Raw genomic sequence first — 18,439 nt, 5'->3', positions numbered from 1 at the left:
TTCCTGGCCCATTCAAGAGATGAGCGTGAGTGAATTTGCTGGAGTAGAAGAGGATGTACACAAATGTACAAAATATTACAAAAACCTGCTCTTTCCATGACATAGACTGACCAGGTGAAAGCTTATTGATGTCACCTGTTAAATCCATGTCAATCAGTGTAGATGAAGGGAAGGAGACATGTTAAACAAATATTTTTAAGCCTTGAGACAATTGAGACATGGATTGTGTATGTGTGCCATTGAGGGTGAATGGGCAAGAAAATATTTAAGTGCCTTTGTACAAGGTAAGGTAGTAGGTGCCAGGCACACCCGTTTGAGTCTCAAGAACTGCAATGCTGCTGGGTTTTTCATACTTAACAGTTTCCCATGTGTATCAAGAATGGTCCGCCACCCAAAGGACATCCAGCCAACTTGATACAACTGTGGGGGGCATTGGAGCCAACATTGGCCAGCATCCATGTGGAACACTTTAGACACCTTGAGTCCATGCCCTGAATATTAGGAAGGTGTTTCTAATGTTTTTTCCATTCAGTGTATAGTTCAATTAAAACTGTCTAACGATACTCATGACAAAACCTGACTGTTGATGGCACCTCATGAGTCTGACAACACCTGTATCAGAAACTCACTTAACAGTTTCACTTTCACACTTAAACCTAACATAATAATATGCAAGGGGGCTTCTTATTTTCTGATAATCCATTTAGTGTAGCTTTTCAGTAGAACACACACTTTGACGTCTTCTATAAAAGGTGACCAAAAACCCCCACTAACTAGTTACATGCCTAAAACCACTGTGGAGAGTTCATGCAGGTGTCTCAGGAGAGACGAACACTCAAATGGCCGGAACACACTGTGACGTTCATAGGTCCATCCATGAGCTGAGGTGTTCAGAAGACAGTCAACGCTTCCAATTAATGAACAGGATTTCAGTCAACACATGATCATTTTGATCTGGTTTAAACAATACATTTAAAAAAAACTGGATCCTAGACATACAGTAGCAAATAAACTGGGATAGAATGCTGTTAATATTCATGGGATTCTTTCATGATCTGAATTCCTTTCGGTATTAGACAACCACGCACCAGGGAATGGCCTGCCACGGCTGAACTTAGCACAGCTGTTTATGTCACAGGGGTCATATTCATTGATTTGACCAAGGCCTTTGGTCTACTTGGTATCGCATTCTCTTAGATAAACTGAACATACTTGGGGTTTGCCCAAAGGCTTTGGAAATGGTTTTCTAGGTAATAATAGAAATCAGTGTTACAAAAGGAGGGCATTAAGTTCAATCACTTAGAAATATAATTAACGGGTGTTCCGTTAGATTCAATACTTGGACCATTGTTATTCTTCATTGTTGTTAACTGTGCATTAACACAAATGTTCCCTTGTGACAGTGTGCCATAAACATACCATACATGTCCACCAAAGACATATCTTTGTCAGTCTTTGTCATGGGAATCCTCAGTCCTCCAACCACTTCACTCCAGTGCACCAAATCACATTTAAACATAGTTGAAAACCCTTTAACAGAAATGTCACTGGGTCAGGGGCTCAGGTGAGTGTGATTATAAGGTTTTCGGGTCACTTTTTCGTCTCTCAAGCAGACCATGGTGGGGTGGGGGTGGGGAGCACAGTCAGTGGCAGCTAAATTTGGGAGAGAGGGGATCAGGTTCCCTCTCTGAACGCACATGATCCTGCCCCAGTTACTCGAGCTGTGTCCCCCTCTCATACTGTCCCACTCACTCAAAGACCTCATACACTCACGCAGCGATTTCAGACACTTAGACAGGCTTTATCAGCGCTTTTATTGCCACAGGTTATCTCATTGTGTCTCTCTTTGTCTGGGCTGAATCTCCACCGTCCGCTCTGGGACTTGGCTTGGCTCTACCGTCTCTGTCTCTCAACCCCTCGCCCCTATAGCACCCGGAGGGTGGGACAGACTTCTTGCTGACCCACAATGTTTCTGGTTCTTGTTGTGACGCCGGAACTAAGGGAGTTCTTGGCCAGAGCAAGGGGTGGAGCTGTCCGCCTCATCCAGGTGCGGATCCAGGACGGTGAGTAACCCAGGGGACAGTGGTTGGGTCAGGAGCCAGGGGCGGGAGGGAGGGATCTTGGCAGGACTGGAGGGATCTTGGTCAGGCAGAGTTGACATAAGATCTATATTAAATTGATAACTTTAATTATTTAACCTATTATGTGATTCAATTGTTCTAACTGTGTGTTTGTATTAGGATGTGTGTATTTGTGAAGGTGTGTGTGAGAGTTAACCCAAAAATCGAATCAAATTTTATTTGTCACATGCGCCGAATGCAACAGGTGTAGACTTTCCCGTGAAAGGCTTACTTACAGGCCCTTCCCAATGATGCAGAGTTAAAAATAGTAACTCAATAAAATACACAAGAATGAAGCTATATACAGGAAGTACCATATCACTGTGCAGAGGTACAAGGTATTTGAGGTAGATATGTACAAGGCAGGGTAAAGTGACTAGGCATCAGGATAGATAATAATAACAGTAAAAGAAAGAACAGCAGCCGCGCACGTGTGTGTGTGTGTGTGTGTGTGTGCGGTGTCGGTATGTGTGTGTGAGTTTGTGTGAGAGTGCCAGTGTAGTGTATGCGAGTGTATAGTATTGTGAGTGTGCACAGGTAGGGTCAATACAGATAGACGGGTAACCATTTGATTAACAATATAGCTGTCTTATGGCTTGGGGGTAGAAGCTGTCTCGGAGCCTACAGGTCCGAGAGATGATGCTCTGGTACTGTTTGCCCGATGGTAGCAGAGTAAACCGTCTTTGGCTTGGGTGGCTGAAGGCTTTGGCAATTCTTTAGGCCTTCCTCTGACACCGCCTGGTATGTTGTTTGTTGTTCTGCTGTTCAGTCCCTAAATTGTGTGTATGATGTTAATGGAGATGTCATTGAGTTGAACAAAAAACAAACATTTCACAATGTGTTGGGTAACTGTGGCCACGTGTGTTTGGTCAGATGATGTCTGATGAAAGGGATTGCAAGAGAGACTGACAGCTTTACTCAACTTTGTAATGGTCGGCATGTTGTCAAGGTTTATATGATCCAGTTGAGATATGAAGTTACATTGAACTCTCATTCAGAAGGGTTATGGAAAATATGATCTGAGCCCTCATTGGACTCACTGTCTAATGATGCCCATGACAACACCTGTTGATTGCACCTCAGCACCTGAGGTGCAATCAATAAATATAACATTCATTAGACATCATGATTTGTTTTCCAATAAGAATTACCATGTAGGTAGTGCAGCTGTTCATTAGCTGTGTGAAAGGCATTCATTCTATGTGCCAGACTGTGCATGTGTGAAACAGACCATGAGGCAACAGGACATTTCATGATGTACATCTGGGATGTTTACATTTTGTTTGGGACATCTTGTCTGGGCCTACTGACACTCTATCTGGGCCATTTGTCATATTGTAGTCATCTGAGACTTTCTGACTGATATGGATGTGGTGTCTGGCTCTTTTTTGGGTTGTCTCTGGGTAGTTTAAGGGCTGTGTCTAGACTCTGATGTCTGGGCTTGTTTCCAGGAGGCCTATGGGCCAACAGTCAGGCAAGGATTTTTTATTTATTTTTATTTCCCCTTTATTTAACTAGGCAAGTCAGTTAAGAACAAATTCTTATTTACAATGACGGCCAAACCCGTCATTGTAAATAAGTGTGTGCCGCCCTATGGGACTCCCAATCACGGCCGGATGTAATACAGCCTGGAATCCAACCAGAGACTGTAGTGACGCCTCTTGCACTGAGATGCAGTGCCTTAGACCGCTGCCCACTCAGGAGCCCAGTATGCAAGAGGGGTACAGTGACACTGTCTTAAAAGTTTTTCTGGACAGTTTTTTATATCCTGTTTGAGGTCTCCTGTCTGTCTGCTGCTTTTTGGGGCTGTTACTGGGTTATTGGGCTTTTTGGGGCTGTCACTTGGCTATTGGGCTTTTTGGGTCTGTCACTGGGCTATTGGGCTTTTTGGGGCTGTCACTGGGCTATTGGGCTTTTTGGGGCTGTCACTGGGCTATTGGGCTTTTTGGGGCTGTCACTGGGCTATTGGGCTTTTTGGGGCTGTCACTGGGCTATTGGGCTTTTTGGGGCTGTCACTGGGCTATTGGGCTCTTTGGGGCTGTCACTGGGCTATTGGGCTTTTTGGGGCTGTCACTGGGCTATTGGGCTCTTTGGGGCTGTCACTGGGCTATTGGGCTCTTTGGGGCTGTCACTGGGCTATTGGGCTCTTTGGGGCTGTCACTGGGCTATTGGGCTCTTTGGGGCTGTCACTGGGCTATTGGGCTCTTTGGGGCTGTCACTGGGCTATTAGGCTCTTTGGGGCTGTCACTGGGCTATTAGGCTCTTTGGGGCTGTTACTGGGCTATTAGGCTCTTTGGGGCTGTCACTGGGCTATTAGGCTCTTTGGGGCTGTTACTGGGCTATTAAGCTCTTTGGGGCTGTTACTGGGCTATTGGGCTTTTTGGGGCTGTTACTGGGCTATTGGGCTTTTTGGGGCTGTCACTGGGCTAATCGGCTGATAGGCATACATGGAGTGGTAGGTACCATGTTGTATCCCGGTGTTCACTCATATTTTTATGCCGATGTTGAAAGAGAATATCTTACATTGTCGTCACCCTGTGCGCTGGCTAAGTATGTCATTTGTGTTTCTGTTATTTCATTGACTGGTTTCATAGGTCACATGTTCTCTCAGTAGTCTGGTATCCTTAGCAGTGTTGTGTTCGAGACCACCTAAAGCGAGACCGATTCAAGACCAAGACCAGAGCAAATCAAGTCCGAGTCAAGACCAAGACCGGAGGGGGCCGAGACCGAGTCAAGACCGAGATGGGGAGGGGGACAAGGGGTCCAAGACCGAGTGAAGACCGAGACCAGAAAAATGCGAGCCCAATTCAAGACCATGATTGTAATTTTGTCAAATCATCACCATAATAAGAGTAAAAAATGTCCAGTATTTATGTGTTCATATTTCAGAACAATGTATGGATTCTTCAGAAAAATGCATGCTGAGGGAAAATTACTAACCCAAACACAGTGGGGAACAATGGGCCTTCTGTGCCTTCAGAGAAGGGCTAACACGGAACCCAAACCGGCTGCGCGTGTGCGCCATCGTGCATACATTTATTTTGTCCCCCCACACCAAACTCGATCACGACACGGGACAGATCGAAAAGCATTAAACATTTATGGCAATTTAGCTAGCTAGCTTGCACTTGCTAGCTAATTTGTCCTATTTAGCTAGCTTGCTGTTACTAGATAATTTGTCCTGGGATATAAACATTTAGTTGTTATTTTACCTGAAATGCACAACGTCCTCTACTCCGCCAATTAATCCACACAGAAAACCGTTCAACCGAATCGTTTCTAGTCATCTCTCCTCCTTCCAGGCTTTTTCTTCTCTTGACTTTATATTGCGATTGGCAACTTTCATAAATTAGGTGCATTACCACCACCGACCTCGTTCGTCTTTCAGTCACCCACGTGGTTATAACCAATGAGGAGATGCCACGTGGGTACCTGCTTCCATAAACCAATGAGTAGATGGGAGAGGCAGGACTTGCAGCGCGATCTGCGTCACAAATAGAACTGACTTCTATTTTAGCCCTTGGCAACGCAGACGCTCGTTGACGCGAGTGAGTAGTGTGGGTGCAACAATTGAATAATTTAGATTTCTAAATGTATTTTATTTTGCAATGCACGCGACGCGAGCGGTGTAGTCCGCTTGTAAGGTTTTTAAAAAAAAATATTATTCGATTATTATTTTCAATGGTGTTCTGATTTAATCTCCTCCATTTGTGCTTGGGAAGGAAACAGTAACACTGAAGAGAAAAAAATATCCAGTCAGGATTTTTCTTTGCTGGTCTCTGGGGAGATAAATCTAGTTAGCTAAGTCAGCCATTGGCTAGGCCATCAGAAGCTACAGTAGATAAAGGTATCTTTATCTACTGTAGGTATTAGGGCACCATTTTGGAGTGACAGTGGAATCAACCAATCACATTTTGACTTAATGTGTGGGACCATTTTTACAAAAATGTACGCAAACTTCTACGTTCTTGAAGGCCAACAGGTCACTGCGCGATAGCGAGCAGTAGTTTTCCCACAGTCTACCTAGATAGCTAGCTAGCTTTTGTTGTCAGCTAGTTTGCAGCGGCTGCAGCAGGCGTTATCAAAGAGGATGTTGTTGCTAATTTGTTAGCTTCTCCCTTTTCAAGAATAACTTTCAACAAAAAGTTACGTTTCAAATGATTATCGTGTGGTGAGTGGAACTGTAGGTTTTTTTGCAGCGCACTTGCTGTTGTTAGCCATCTCTTTGAAAATAACTTGTGTGTGAAACATTGTTGCATTTAAAGTGAAACTGACAGCATTTTAGCAACATGAATCTTATTCAAATATGTTCATATACACCCCCCAGGAAGAATATGACAAAATTTGAATAAACAACCACTTAAATGGTAATTTTCACGTTTTCATAAATTCTTAGAATGTTTGGGAATTATGTATACTAAGGCATTTGTGAAAACTCTATAGCAATATAGAGTGGGAAAGTGGCCATGCGTTTGGACAACTAATAGACACTGCAGTAAATAAAACCGAATATAAACATGTCTTGTCCAGGACCGGAGTCTACACAGACCGATGCATTATAGCCAATCAGAGCCACAGTAGGCTTTTGCCACATGGGCCTGCCATCATTTACTTTGAACTGAACTGTGTGTTCACAGGTAGTAGCAACAGCATGGCTTTAGATCATTAGAACGCATTCGCCAAAAGCCACAAAATACACCTGAATGGATTTCTGCAAATATATAAACATCTTACATTTGGGAACTTCACAGTTATATTGATCAAACAACCATGAAAAGGTAGGCTCTCTCTGCCTCAGTTATGCACATCAACAACAACATCAGCAAGATGAGCTCAAATCTAACGAAGGAACATTAGATAAACTCTCTCAAACTTTTTCAGCTAGTTGGCTGTCAAAATTGCACTGATAAACGATGGGGAACTGTAGCCTCCTCATCTTTCTGCAGCTTGCCTGCCAATACATGCTTGTCCCAACCAAGCACCCAAGCTAACTGGCTAAAGTTGGCTAGTTTGCTAGCTAGCTACATCCACACACAAATAAGAGAACACCTCACTCTGACTATTTTACTCTTGTAGCAGAGCTGGTTAGGCTGTTTACATGTTATCTGGAGCGTTCTTGACTAACTATTACCTTTTTTTGCCTATGTTTACTGACACTGGTCATATTCAGTGGGTGTTGCGCATTCGTAAATTCATCAGTATTTCTGCACTCTGGCACACTCAGACAAGAGTGCTCTGATATCGGAGTAGATAGCCAGAGTGGTAGATAGCCAGAGTGAATTTGCGAACGCAAGAGATATGCTAACTGGATAACAGTAGCTCAAGTTCTTGCTAGCTAACCAAATGACATCTGCATCTCTAGCTGTGTATAGTCACCGAAAAACTACATGAGGGGAAAAAGTCAGTTACTCACCCACTCCTCCAATGGCATGACATGACATCCTCCTAGCCAACTATCTAGCTAACGTTAGGCTCCGTGTTTTTAGCTTGCTACATAAATAGATACGCTAGCCTATTATCTACGTTATGACTGACTTGTGATCATTGCCCTTGCTATTTTGACTGTATTGACATTCCCAGCCTTAGTTACATTCGTCCGTTTTTGTCCAGAATATTGAGTCATTGAAACTGAAACAGTGCATCCCGAATGGAGGCAGCAAACAATGTACCAGGCCAGCTGTGATTTACAACCTGATAGCAATGTATTGGTGAATTATATTAATCATGCATTGAACTCCATACATCTATTCTGCCAACAATGCCTTAGTGTTGGAACATTGAGACAAATATAACCTATTTTTAAAACCTTTTATAAATTTGGTTTTGTAGCATTAACTGGGATTTTTTTTTTTTTTTACAGATATTAGGATTGTCTGTTTGTTTCATATCTTGTTTCAGATTGGGTGGGCCTATCAGGGCCCGGCTCCCCAGTGTCCACCCAGGCCTATCCATGTATGTACTGTATACGCCCCCTGATGCAAACAGCGCATAATGACAATTGTGCATCACAAATAGCCTAACCAACACTTCAGAATACACTTTTTCAATACCTGGTTTGCATACCCATTGTTTCCTTAGTTAGCATTTACTGGTAGATATCATAAATTGAAATGTCTTTCCTACCCTACCGGCTACTGATGTCATTCTTCTGTGAGCTGCTTCATGCCAAAACCAGTTGAGAGCTGCATACTCTTGCTGCCTGCAGATGATATTCCACTGAAACTAGGCTATGTGTGTGTCGCGCATGTGAATATATTTCACATACTTTGCGATTGTGTAGGCTACTTTGTGCATGATTTCTCTACTGTACTACATCATTGATAAGTCGTATACCTCCACTCATTGGTTATTTTAGCATGTAAATCTTGGTGAGGCAAACTCAAAAATAATTATGCATGCCGGCAAAGCCACAACACTAAACAATAGGTTCATTGCACTATAAGGGTGACAAACGGTGGCCACAAACTGTTTGGGCCTACACATAAAGCTGTCCCAACAGCAGAGTCTCAACAGCAGTCCCAATAATTTACCACTGCTACACCTGGATATCAGCGGAGCCTTGTCTGACAGCGAAACAGTTCATTCAACCTCATTTACTGCATTTAAAAAAACATAGCGGATATGGCTGACTTGCTTAAACAAATGTGGTTTCTAATGACAATTGAGATGTACAAACTATGGCATAAGGAGACGACAAGTGGATAAGAGGCAATCCGTAATTTTGATTAAGACATGAGCGCGCTAGGATGGACTTGGTCAATTTAACTATATGTTCAGCACTTTTGAAATGTACTACGACAGAATTCGGAACATGGGCCTTTCTTACAGTATTCTCCCTGTACACCAAGTAAGAACCGTAGGATAAATATATTTGATTATTACATTTCTCTAAAACAAGCTATAGGCTACATGTGCACCACCAAGTAAGAATAGTAAGCTAAAGGGCAAAGGGACCAGATTATTAGGTAGAGGCACATGGGATACTAACAGCTTACTACTCAACATACACTTAGTATTACTTTCTTAGCTACAGTATACATATCTCCCTGGAATATTACATAATTTATGCAGCAGCATGCAATACATTTTTGGACTTACCTTGTTGTGCTGTGCTCACTTGAACAGGAAGGTGGCGCGGCAGTCCTTCGTGGGCAAATTTTGTCATCAAAGTCTGGCATTCAACTGGGAACTTGAGAAAAAAAACAAGGTCGAATCATGATGACGTCAGTGATCTTCAGGTCAGAGCTCTAGAAAGAGGCCCAGGTTCCCGACTTGCAATTCCGAGTTGGATGACCATTCAAAAGTTATATTCCTATTCGGAGCAAAATTTTTTCAGAGTTCTCAGTTGGCTTGAACTGACTGAAGTCTGAGATTTCCCACTTCCAAGTTTCCAGTTGTTTTGAGCGTGGCAGAAGTCATGCTGGATTGACAGCATGGCCAATGTTAAATCTTTATCCTTTTAAGTTTGGAAAAGAGACCCTTAAACCCAGACTTGGACCAAACACCCATTCCACTGAATAGCAGGCTAGTGATTGCTTTGCAATGCTTGCAGTTAGCCACTGATTCCTTCCAAACCACTCATTATTGATTTTGCAATTTCATTTTGTAATGTTGATGTCCAATGGCCGATGAGCACTGATACGTTTTATTATTAATTTCTCTTCATTATTTATTTTCATATGACAAGGATTGAAAAGGATTTGCCAGTAGATTGTCAACTTGATTCATGATGACGACTGCTAGCTTGCTAGATAAGATTATGAAAATATGATGTTGACATGATCAGTACAATCAAATCACGGTAGATATAACGTGATTTGACGTCATTTTATCTGTGGCCAATGACCTTGAGCCTTTTTGGATGGACACTGCTAATGTAACTCTATGGTAGCACCTAAGGGGCTTGAATTTTTTAGCTCTACCCGTAGATTTTGTGGTGACTTAGTGTCCCCATGAGTGACAGAACACTGAGCCAATCCCGGTGCAACTAGAGAACATTACCAACCCCTACCCACCTGCATTTTGGAGCTGCCTTACTCAAGAAAACAAAAAAGAGACCATGTTTGTATGTGGCTTTATTAACTAAATTATGATTACATTTTTTGATATTGTTTGCAAACTGATATGTGACACGTATTAATGCCAAAATAACATGCAAAACAAGTGGGTCTCTGCCCCGAATGATGGGTCGCCACTGCCTCTACTACACTACTTTGATAAACACCAGTAGGGATTAAGAAGTGCCCATTGAAAACAAATTGGGTATACAGCGTATACCTGCCTATACCCTCCACTACACCACTGGTCCTTTGGGTTTTACAACAAGTGCATTACTCACTACATGAGTGAGCTGGTATTACGGTTGCTGTCCTTTCAGAATCACGAACGTGTCACACACTGAAGGCCTATAGGTTTGCCACTGCCAAACATGTCTGTAATAGATTCATCTTTCAATAAGTGTATATATTTGACCTGGCGAAGCAGTTTTATGAGCTGACTGAATGGAAGAGGATAATTTAGTTTTTTTCTCCGCTGGTCTCAGGAAGAAATGATGTGTCCTCACTGTCCGAGACCGATTTAAGACCAAGTATAAATGTATCCGACACCGAGACAAGCCCGAGACACTTAATATGTGGTCTCGAGACTGGACTCGAGATCTCGAGTCCTACAACACTGGTCCTTAGTAGCTGGTCACTCAATACTATCCTCAGACAACTCTCAGCAATATGACAAAATATATATGTGTGTGGGGGGGGGGGGTATCGGTGTGGGGGTTGGTTCCACAATCTAAAATCCCCAATAGTCCGTACAAGGATAGTTAAACAAGGAAAATTCTATCTCATGGGGACATTTCCCACGTTCCCATGAGGACAAAGGGTATTTTTAGTTTAGGGTTAATTTAGGGTTAAAATAAGGGTTTAGGGTTTGGGTCAGGGGTTAGGGAAACTAGGATTTGGAATGGAAATACATTTTATGTCCCCATGAGGATAGAAGAACAAAACGTGCGTGTGTGTGACTGGCTGATGGAAAGTATGTGTCTGTGCTGATAGTTGGAATGCGTTGGGGCTCAGAATAGCAACTGCAGTGATAGATGGTCAAGAAATCCCCCTGCACCCCTCAAGGACATTGGACTTTTGGTCTATGTGTGTATGCAGGTTGAAGAATGGGCATGTGTGCACTTGCCTTCATGTTTTGATCCTCTGTTTGTGGTTGGATGTTGTTACGTTATTCTTCGTGAGTGTATGTGTGCATTCTTGTCTGTGACCTCATTTGATAGTCCTAGCAATTAGTGAAAGATTTCTAGTAAATACCACCAACGGATCACATTTTAAACACAGAAGCTCCTCTGTTGTTGTGCATGCCAAACTAAGTGACCCTGGATCATTTCGTGACACTCTTTTCAGATGTTATAAACATTATTGAGAGAGGATTTGCTAAAACTGCCATCGAGGACAGGACTGCAAGGCCACTGTCCATCAGTGACAGTTTCAACTCAATGGCTGGTCTCCATACACCAGTGAGATTAATATCCTAGATCCCGACACCTGATGAATAGTTCATTGAGGTGTTGAGGCTAATTTAAGCAAAGTGTTGACAAAAAGCACGAGAGGGGTTGAAAGATGAGCCCCAGAAGAGTGCATGAAGTGAAAGAGATGAAGGGTGTGTGTGTGTGTGTAGCTGAATAATAAAGGTTGAAGCATGGGTCAAGGTGTGTAATGAGTTGTGCTCTGTTTTTTCAGAGCAGCTGGTGCTTGGGGCGTTCAGAGAGCCGACACAGAGCTGGGACCAGGACTATGACCACTTCCTACTTCCTCTGCTGGACGACCAGGAGCCTTGCTACATCCTGTACCGCCTCGACTCCCAGAATGCCCAGGGATACGAGTGGATCTTCATCTCCTGGTCTCCTGACCAATCTCCAGTACGTGCAAGTTGCACCTGTGCAACACACATATTCTCATGTTCACAGCAAACACATTTCACTGATCCATGTCTCATTCACCCATTGATGTCCACTGCAGGTGAGACAGAAGATGCTGTACGCTGCCACCCGTGCCACAGTGAAGAAAGAGTTTGGTGGTGGTCATGTGAAGGATGAGATGTTTGGCACAGTGGAGGTACAGTAGAAGCCATTTGAAACCCCTTTGACGTCATCTTGGTTATTCTGTCTCACATGACTAATGATGAGGCTAGAACTGTTGGCTCTCAGCCTTTCCTGAATGACTGGCCTCTTATTTGCTCTCACTAGGAGGACATCTGTCTCGAGGGCTACCAGCGTCACGTGTCCTCCAGCTCTGGCCCTGCCCCACTCACAGCTGCTGAACAGGAGCTGCGGAGAATCAAAATCAACGAGGTGAGGGGACAAACATCGCCTACAGTGATGTCGTCAACCCCACAGCTTATTGCAGTCACAGTGTATGTGTACAGTATTCACCCAGTGTCTCAGTTTCTAACGATTCGTTGTCGTTACTTTTCTAGGGAAGGGTTAAGCAGGTGAGTTATTATGACATGCATGCTTGTGTCTGTGTGACCATGTGTGTTTTCACAAACTGAGGACAGAACGGTGAATTTCCCCGTTAGTTAAGATAAAGAGGCTCACACATTCCCCTTAAATAATGACCATGCTTTTTACAGTCACCCTGCATGATTGGCAACTGGGATACAGAAAACTGCTAATCCTAGTATACTAAAAACCACCAGCCCAAATAATGGAATGTATCAACTTTAACAATGATTGTAAACCAAATTCAAGATTAACATTATTTGAGGGGAATTAATAACTCTAGCCTCCTCTTTGGAGAGGGAGAGGGAGAGAGAGGTGGAGAGTGAGGGGGAGAGAGAAAGAGAGTGAGGGAGAGGGAGAGAGAGGGGGGAGAGAGAGAGGGGGAGAGAAAGATAGTGGAGAGAGAGAGAGAGAGAGGGAGAGAGATAGGGGGAGACAGGGAGAGAGAGAGAGAGAGAGAGAGAGAGAGAGAGAGAGAGAGAGAGAGAGAGAGAGAGGCAGAGGGAGAGAGAGAGCCTTACACACCCATGTGTTGTGTAGGTATGTGAACACTACCGTCTTTTATTCTGTGTCTGACCTTGGTCACCCTGCATTATCATTCAAGCAATGACGTGGGTGTCTCATTTAGTGTGTATGCTGACCCCTGCAGGTGAAAACAGAGACCAGTGTGGAGAGTAAGCACCAAACACTGCAGGGCCTTGCTTTCCCACTGCAGGAGGAAGCCAAACAGGCTCTACAACAACTCGCACAGAAAAGCATCAACTACATACAGCTGGTGAGCCATATAGAAATGCCATTAGCCAACCAAATACAAATATTGATATCTCTAGCGGCCACATTCTCACCATGACTGACCAATGTATTCTGACCCAAAGCACACTGACTGAGCCATACACAGTCATCTCAGTGGTAGATGTGTTATATTTGTGTGTTGCAGAAGTTGGACACAGAGAAAGAGACTATAGAGCTGGTCCATTCCGACCCGACAGAGACCAGTGAGCTGCCTTGCAGGGTTCCCACGGATACGCCCAGATATCACTTCTTCCTCTATAAACACTCTCATGAAGGGGACTACTTGGAATCTGTTGGTCAGTCTGAGCTCATACATCCATATAGATAGCATCAGAGTTATCCTCAGTGAACAAGTTTCACATAGATACCAAACATGGATACTATAGGATTGTTCTATCACACATTCAACAGTCAGTCCTCTGGAGACTGTAACAGAGTTATACATTTTGGCCCCTCAGAGGGATGAAGGGCTGATTAGTGCTTGGGCATTGTCCTTTTGTGCTTTTGTTGTCCTGGACCATTTGACATGCAACTCCAGGTGACAGAGAGCACATCAATGAGGGCCAATCCTACAGCCGGTCCAATCTCCTATTAGAATGCAAAAATATATCTCGGTTGTTCCATGTCATTTCTGCAAGCCATGACACCCACCATCTCAGATTGTTCTGAAATCTTTTCTGTAGTTAGAAACAGATATGATTAGCATTACTGCAACATTATTTTGTTGAAATATAATTTGTTCTTTGAGAAATGAAGGTAATTGATTGCACCCAAATTGGCCATTTTAATTTCTAAGATTCATATCATATTCAATAAATATAGTACCTAACATCTGATTTGGACCCAACTTTTTTCTAACAATGAGTAAGACATGAGGAATACAAATAAATTGACAAAAGCCATCCATAGACCCACCACACCCCATCAAAATCCCATCCCAACAATTAAACTCAGCAAAAAAAGAAACGTCCCTTTTTCAAGACCCTGTCTTTCAAAGCTAATTCGTAGAAATCCAAATAACTTCACAGATCTTCATTGTAAAGGGTTTTAACACTGTTTCCCATGCTCGTTCAATGAACCATATACAATTCACGAACATGCATCTGTGGAATGGTCGTTAAGACACTGACAGCTTACAGATGGTAGGCAATTATGGCCACAGTTATGAAAACTTAGGACACTAAAGAGGCCTTTCTACTGACTCTGAAAAACACCAAAAGAAAGATGCCCAGGGTCCCTGCTCATCTGCGTGAACGTGCCTTAGGCATGCTGCAAGGAGGCATGAGGACTGCAGATGTGGCCAGGGCAATAAATTGCAATGTCTGTACTGTGAGACGCCTGAGACAGGACGGACAGCTGATCGTCCTCGCAGTGGCAGACCACGTGTAACAACACCTGCACAGGATTGGTACATCTGAACATCACACCTGCAGGACAGGTAAAGGATGGCAACAACAACTGCCCGAGTTACACCAGGAATGCACAATCCCTCCATCAGTGCTCAGACTGTGCGCAATAGGCTGGCAGAGGCTGGACTGAGGACTTGTAGGCCTGTTGTAAGGCAGGTCCTCACCAGACATCACCGGCAACAATGTTGCCTATGAGCACAAACCCACAGTCGTTGGACCAGACAGGACTGGCAAAAGGTGCTCTTCACTGACGAGTCGCGGTTTTGTCTCACCAGGGGTGATGGTCGGATTTGCGTTTATCGTCGAAGGAATGAGCGTTACACCGAGGCCTGTACTCTGGAGCGGGATCGATTTGGAGGTGGAGGGTCCGTCATGGTCTGGGGCGGCGTGTCACAGCATCATCGGACTGAGCTTGTTGTCATTGCAGGCAATCTCAACGCTGTGCATTACAGGGAAGACATCCTCCTCCCTCATGTGGTACCCTTCCTGCAGGTTCATCCTGACATGACCCTCCAGCATGACAATGCCACCAGCCATACTGCTCATTCTGTGCGTGATTTCCTGCAAGACAGGAATGTCAGTGTTCTGCCATGGCCAGCGAAGAGCCCGGATCTCAATCCCATTGAGCACATCTGGGACCTGTTGGATTGGAGGGTGAGGGCTAGGGACATTCCCCCCAGAAATGTCCGGGAACTTGCAGGTGCCTTGGTGGAAGAGTAGGGTAACATCTCACAGCAATAACTGGCAAATCTGGTGCAGTCCATGAGGAGGAGATGCACTGCAGTACTTAATGCAGCCGGTGGCCACACCAGATACTGACTGTAACTTTTGATTTTGACCCCCCCTTTGTTCAGGGACACATTATTACATTTCTGTTAGTCACATGTCTGTGAAACTTGTTCAGTTTATGTCTCAGTTGTTGATTTTTGTTATGTTCAGACAAATATTTACACATGTTAAGTTTGCTGAAAATAAACGCAGTTGACAGTGAGAGGACATTTCTTTTTTTGCTGAGTTTAGTATATAGTATCAGTTCTATATGTCTGACAAGTAGTATGCAGCTGCGGCTTGGAGTACTGTTTTTCCATCCTTTGTAATGTATTCTCAGTGAATTTTGTGATGCTTTGTTTTCCCTGTTTAGAGAAATTAGACATTGACGTTGTTAGGTGTATGTCCCATCATACATCCTGATATTGCCAGGTTCTGACCACTAGGTGGTGCTGTTCCTGCAATTAGGTATTAAAGGGATAGTTCACCCAAATTACAAAATTACATATTGGGTTCCTTACCCTGTAAGCAGTCTATAGACAAGGTATGACAGCAACCTATGTTTTGTTTACCTTGTGTGAATGTCCTTATCTATCAGTGTATCATTTTTTTTTTGTGGATCCCAAGAAGAATAGATGCAAAAGCTAATGGGGATCCAAACTTTTTTGTATTTGTGGCACAAATCCAACGCAAGTGAATGGTATCTATAATAGCATTTTCGCGCTTCATGTCCAAACAATCTATAAGTAACATCATTGAGTTACTTTAGGATGATTTGGAAATGTGTGAAAATTATAATATATGTGACATCTTGCATTGAATTTGTGACACAAATGCAAAAAAATGTAGCATTTGAAACCAGGGGTTAGAACCCAAATTATTTTTCTATCATTTCGTTCTGAGCAGAACAATTGGGTGTCAACTCTCTTTCTTGTGCTTTTTGAGGTGGAACGACCCATCTTTTCTTTGCCTTCTTTCTCTTCCTCTCAGTGTTCATCTACTCCATGCCAGGGTACAGCTGTAGCATTAAGGAGCGGATGCTGTACTCCAGTTGTAAGAGTCGACTGCTGGATGAGGTGGAGAAGGATTACCATCTGGAGGTTGCCAAGAAGGTAATCAGTTGAAATGCACATGTTGTATACACAATATGGTCTTTGAGTTTTTACAATACTGCTCTGGTGTCTGTGTGGAAGTGTGCATTTACTCGGTGTTATTATGTCTGTTTACAGATGGAGATTGACAGTGGGGATGAGTTGACAGAGGAGTTCCTGTATGATGAGGTCCATCCTAAGCAGCAGGCCTTCAAGCAGGCCTTCGCCAAGCCTCGTGGCCCAGCAGGGAAGAGAGGCAACAAGCGTCTCATCAAGGGCCCAGCGACTAGGGAGAGCAGGCCGGAAAGCTAGAGAGAGGGACAGAGCTTGGTCGTCTCGGCATCCCTTCCCTGAGTCCTCCTCCTGTTGCCACGCCCTCTGGCTGCTTGTTTGGCCACGAAGAAGGAAAAGGAGAAGAACATGGAGGGATTTCTGTCATTTTTATTTTCCCCTGCCTTTGCTTGTGTTTTAACAATGTGTCAATAATGTACGTGCTATTCGTGAACATCAGCTATAGCAGTGGTTCCCAAACTGTGGGGGAGCGAAAGGTAAGCATGGGGAAGAAGAGGGGTCGGCAGGGGGAACTCACTCCGGCTTTCAACTTACTCTAAACTTACTCTGCAATTTCGATATTGGGTAGTGCATCAGCAGTTTTGACCTTTCAGAGCGATTTACTGTATACCTTGTTAGAAATGCTTAGATCAACTAGGCCATGTCAGCAAAGTTTTTTTTATCTAGGTTTTTTTAGCCCGTTGATTTTGTTGTAATGTTTTGAATCACTCAGATATCACATGAACACACATAAGAAATGGCAGAATGTGTAGAATTGCAGGAAATTTGTTTTAAAATGGCAACACTTTCTCTGCACCCCATAACAAAATGTATAGAATTATGGGAAATAAGCTTTAAACCAACAAAATTTCATGAACATTGCTTGTGCCCTTAGAAGTAGATGTGGCTTGCTTGTGCGTGGGGGAGGGGGGGATGTTCCCCAGTAAAAAAGTTTGGAAAACCCTAAACTATAGGATAAAACTAAGGATTTCACTTGATTTTTCTCAATGTCTTTCCGTGTCACTCTTAAACACAACATCCTACACATACAAACAGATGGACTGACAGAAATTAAAGACCAATGGGTTGTCTTACAGATACCTCAGCCAAGTTTCTCTATTGCTAATGTCACATACAGGAGAATCCTGTCTTTCTAATGTATTGTCCATACCTTGCCTGTTGCTACTAAATGTTTTGTATCAAACACGTTTTTATAAACAGATGATACTAATGAGAGGAATTCCAAATAAAATATAGTTTTTATTTTCTGTATGTTGTGTCATAAAAAAAACACAGCACAAATTGCATTATAGCTTCTTGTTACATCTAGGGCCACGCCGAGGGGACAGGGATGACACGTCTCTAGCAGTGTTCCGACAAGACTATTGCAGGCCACAGCACTAGTCCGGCCTGTTGAGGCAGCGAATGGCCTCCTTTAACATAATCACAGGCGATCAACATGTGTAGGCCGTCATGCATAATTACCACAGAGCAGATTCCCTGTTATTACGAATTCCTTCTTAATTGAATTTAGTTAGTAAAGGCAACTCAAACATCTATATATCACATGATGACATATTGACCGATTACACATGACACGTGTTGGTTGTTAACGTTACATCCTTGTTCTTCACTGGTCCTGGGGACACGCAGTTCCAGTTCAGTACTAACACACCTGATTCAATTAGTAAGCCTTAGGTAAGACCA

At 43.4% G+C, this 18,439-nt stretch overlaps 1 protein-coding gene across 2 annotated transcripts; it reads left to right on the top strand.

Annotated features, from left to right (window-relative positions):
• The first annotated feature begins 1,721 nt into the window (after nucleotides 1-1,721).
• LOC106582800 (twinfilin-2) lies at nucleotides 1,722-17,995 on the top strand. Of its 2 annotated transcripts, XM_014166237.2 has the most exons (9): nucleotides 1,722-2,063; nucleotides 11,861-12,039; nucleotides 12,140-12,235; nucleotides 12,367-12,471; nucleotides 12,597-12,611; nucleotides 13,271-13,396; nucleotides 13,559-13,709; nucleotides 16,581-16,702; nucleotides 16,820-17,995. In XM_014166237.2, the coding sequence occupies exons 1-9, from the start codon at nucleotides 1,967-1,969 to the stop codon at nucleotides 16,991-16,993; spliced, it is 1,065 nt and encodes a 354-aa protein (XP_014021712.1). In that variant the 5' UTR covers nucleotides 1,722-1,966; the 3' UTR covers nucleotides 16,994-17,995. The 2 variants fall into 2 exon arrangements, with proteins under 2 accessions (XP_014021712.1, XP_014021713.1); XM_014166238.2 differs by lacking the exon at nucleotides 12,597-12,611.
• The last annotated feature ends 444 nt before the right edge of the window (nucleotides 17,996-18,439 follow it).

Source organism: Salmo salar, chromosome ssa22 (assembly GCF_905237065.1).
Source record: "Salmo salar chromosome ssa22, Ssal_v3.1, whole genome shotgun sequence".
Taxonomy (NCBI): domain Eukaryota; kingdom Metazoa; phylum Chordata; class Actinopteri; order Salmoniformes; family Salmonidae; genus Salmo; species Salmo salar.
This window is presented reverse-complemented; position numbering and strand designations above follow the sequence as displayed.

Bases quoted from the DNA above. Each gene is read 5' to 3' on its own strand.
- LOC106582800 (XM_014166237.2), top strand. From the start codon at position 1,967: ATGTTTCTGGTTCTTGTTGTGACGCCGGAACTAAGGGAGTTCTTGGCC. The intron at 2,064-11,860 runs GTGAGTAACCCA...CTGTTTTTTCAG, and splicing joins CCAGGTGCGGATCCAGGACG to AGCAGCTGGTGCTTGGGGCG. The intron at 16,703-16,819 runs GTAATCAGTTGA...GTCTGTTTACAG, and splicing joins ATCTGGAGGTTGCCAAGAAG to ATGGAGATTGACAGTGGGGA.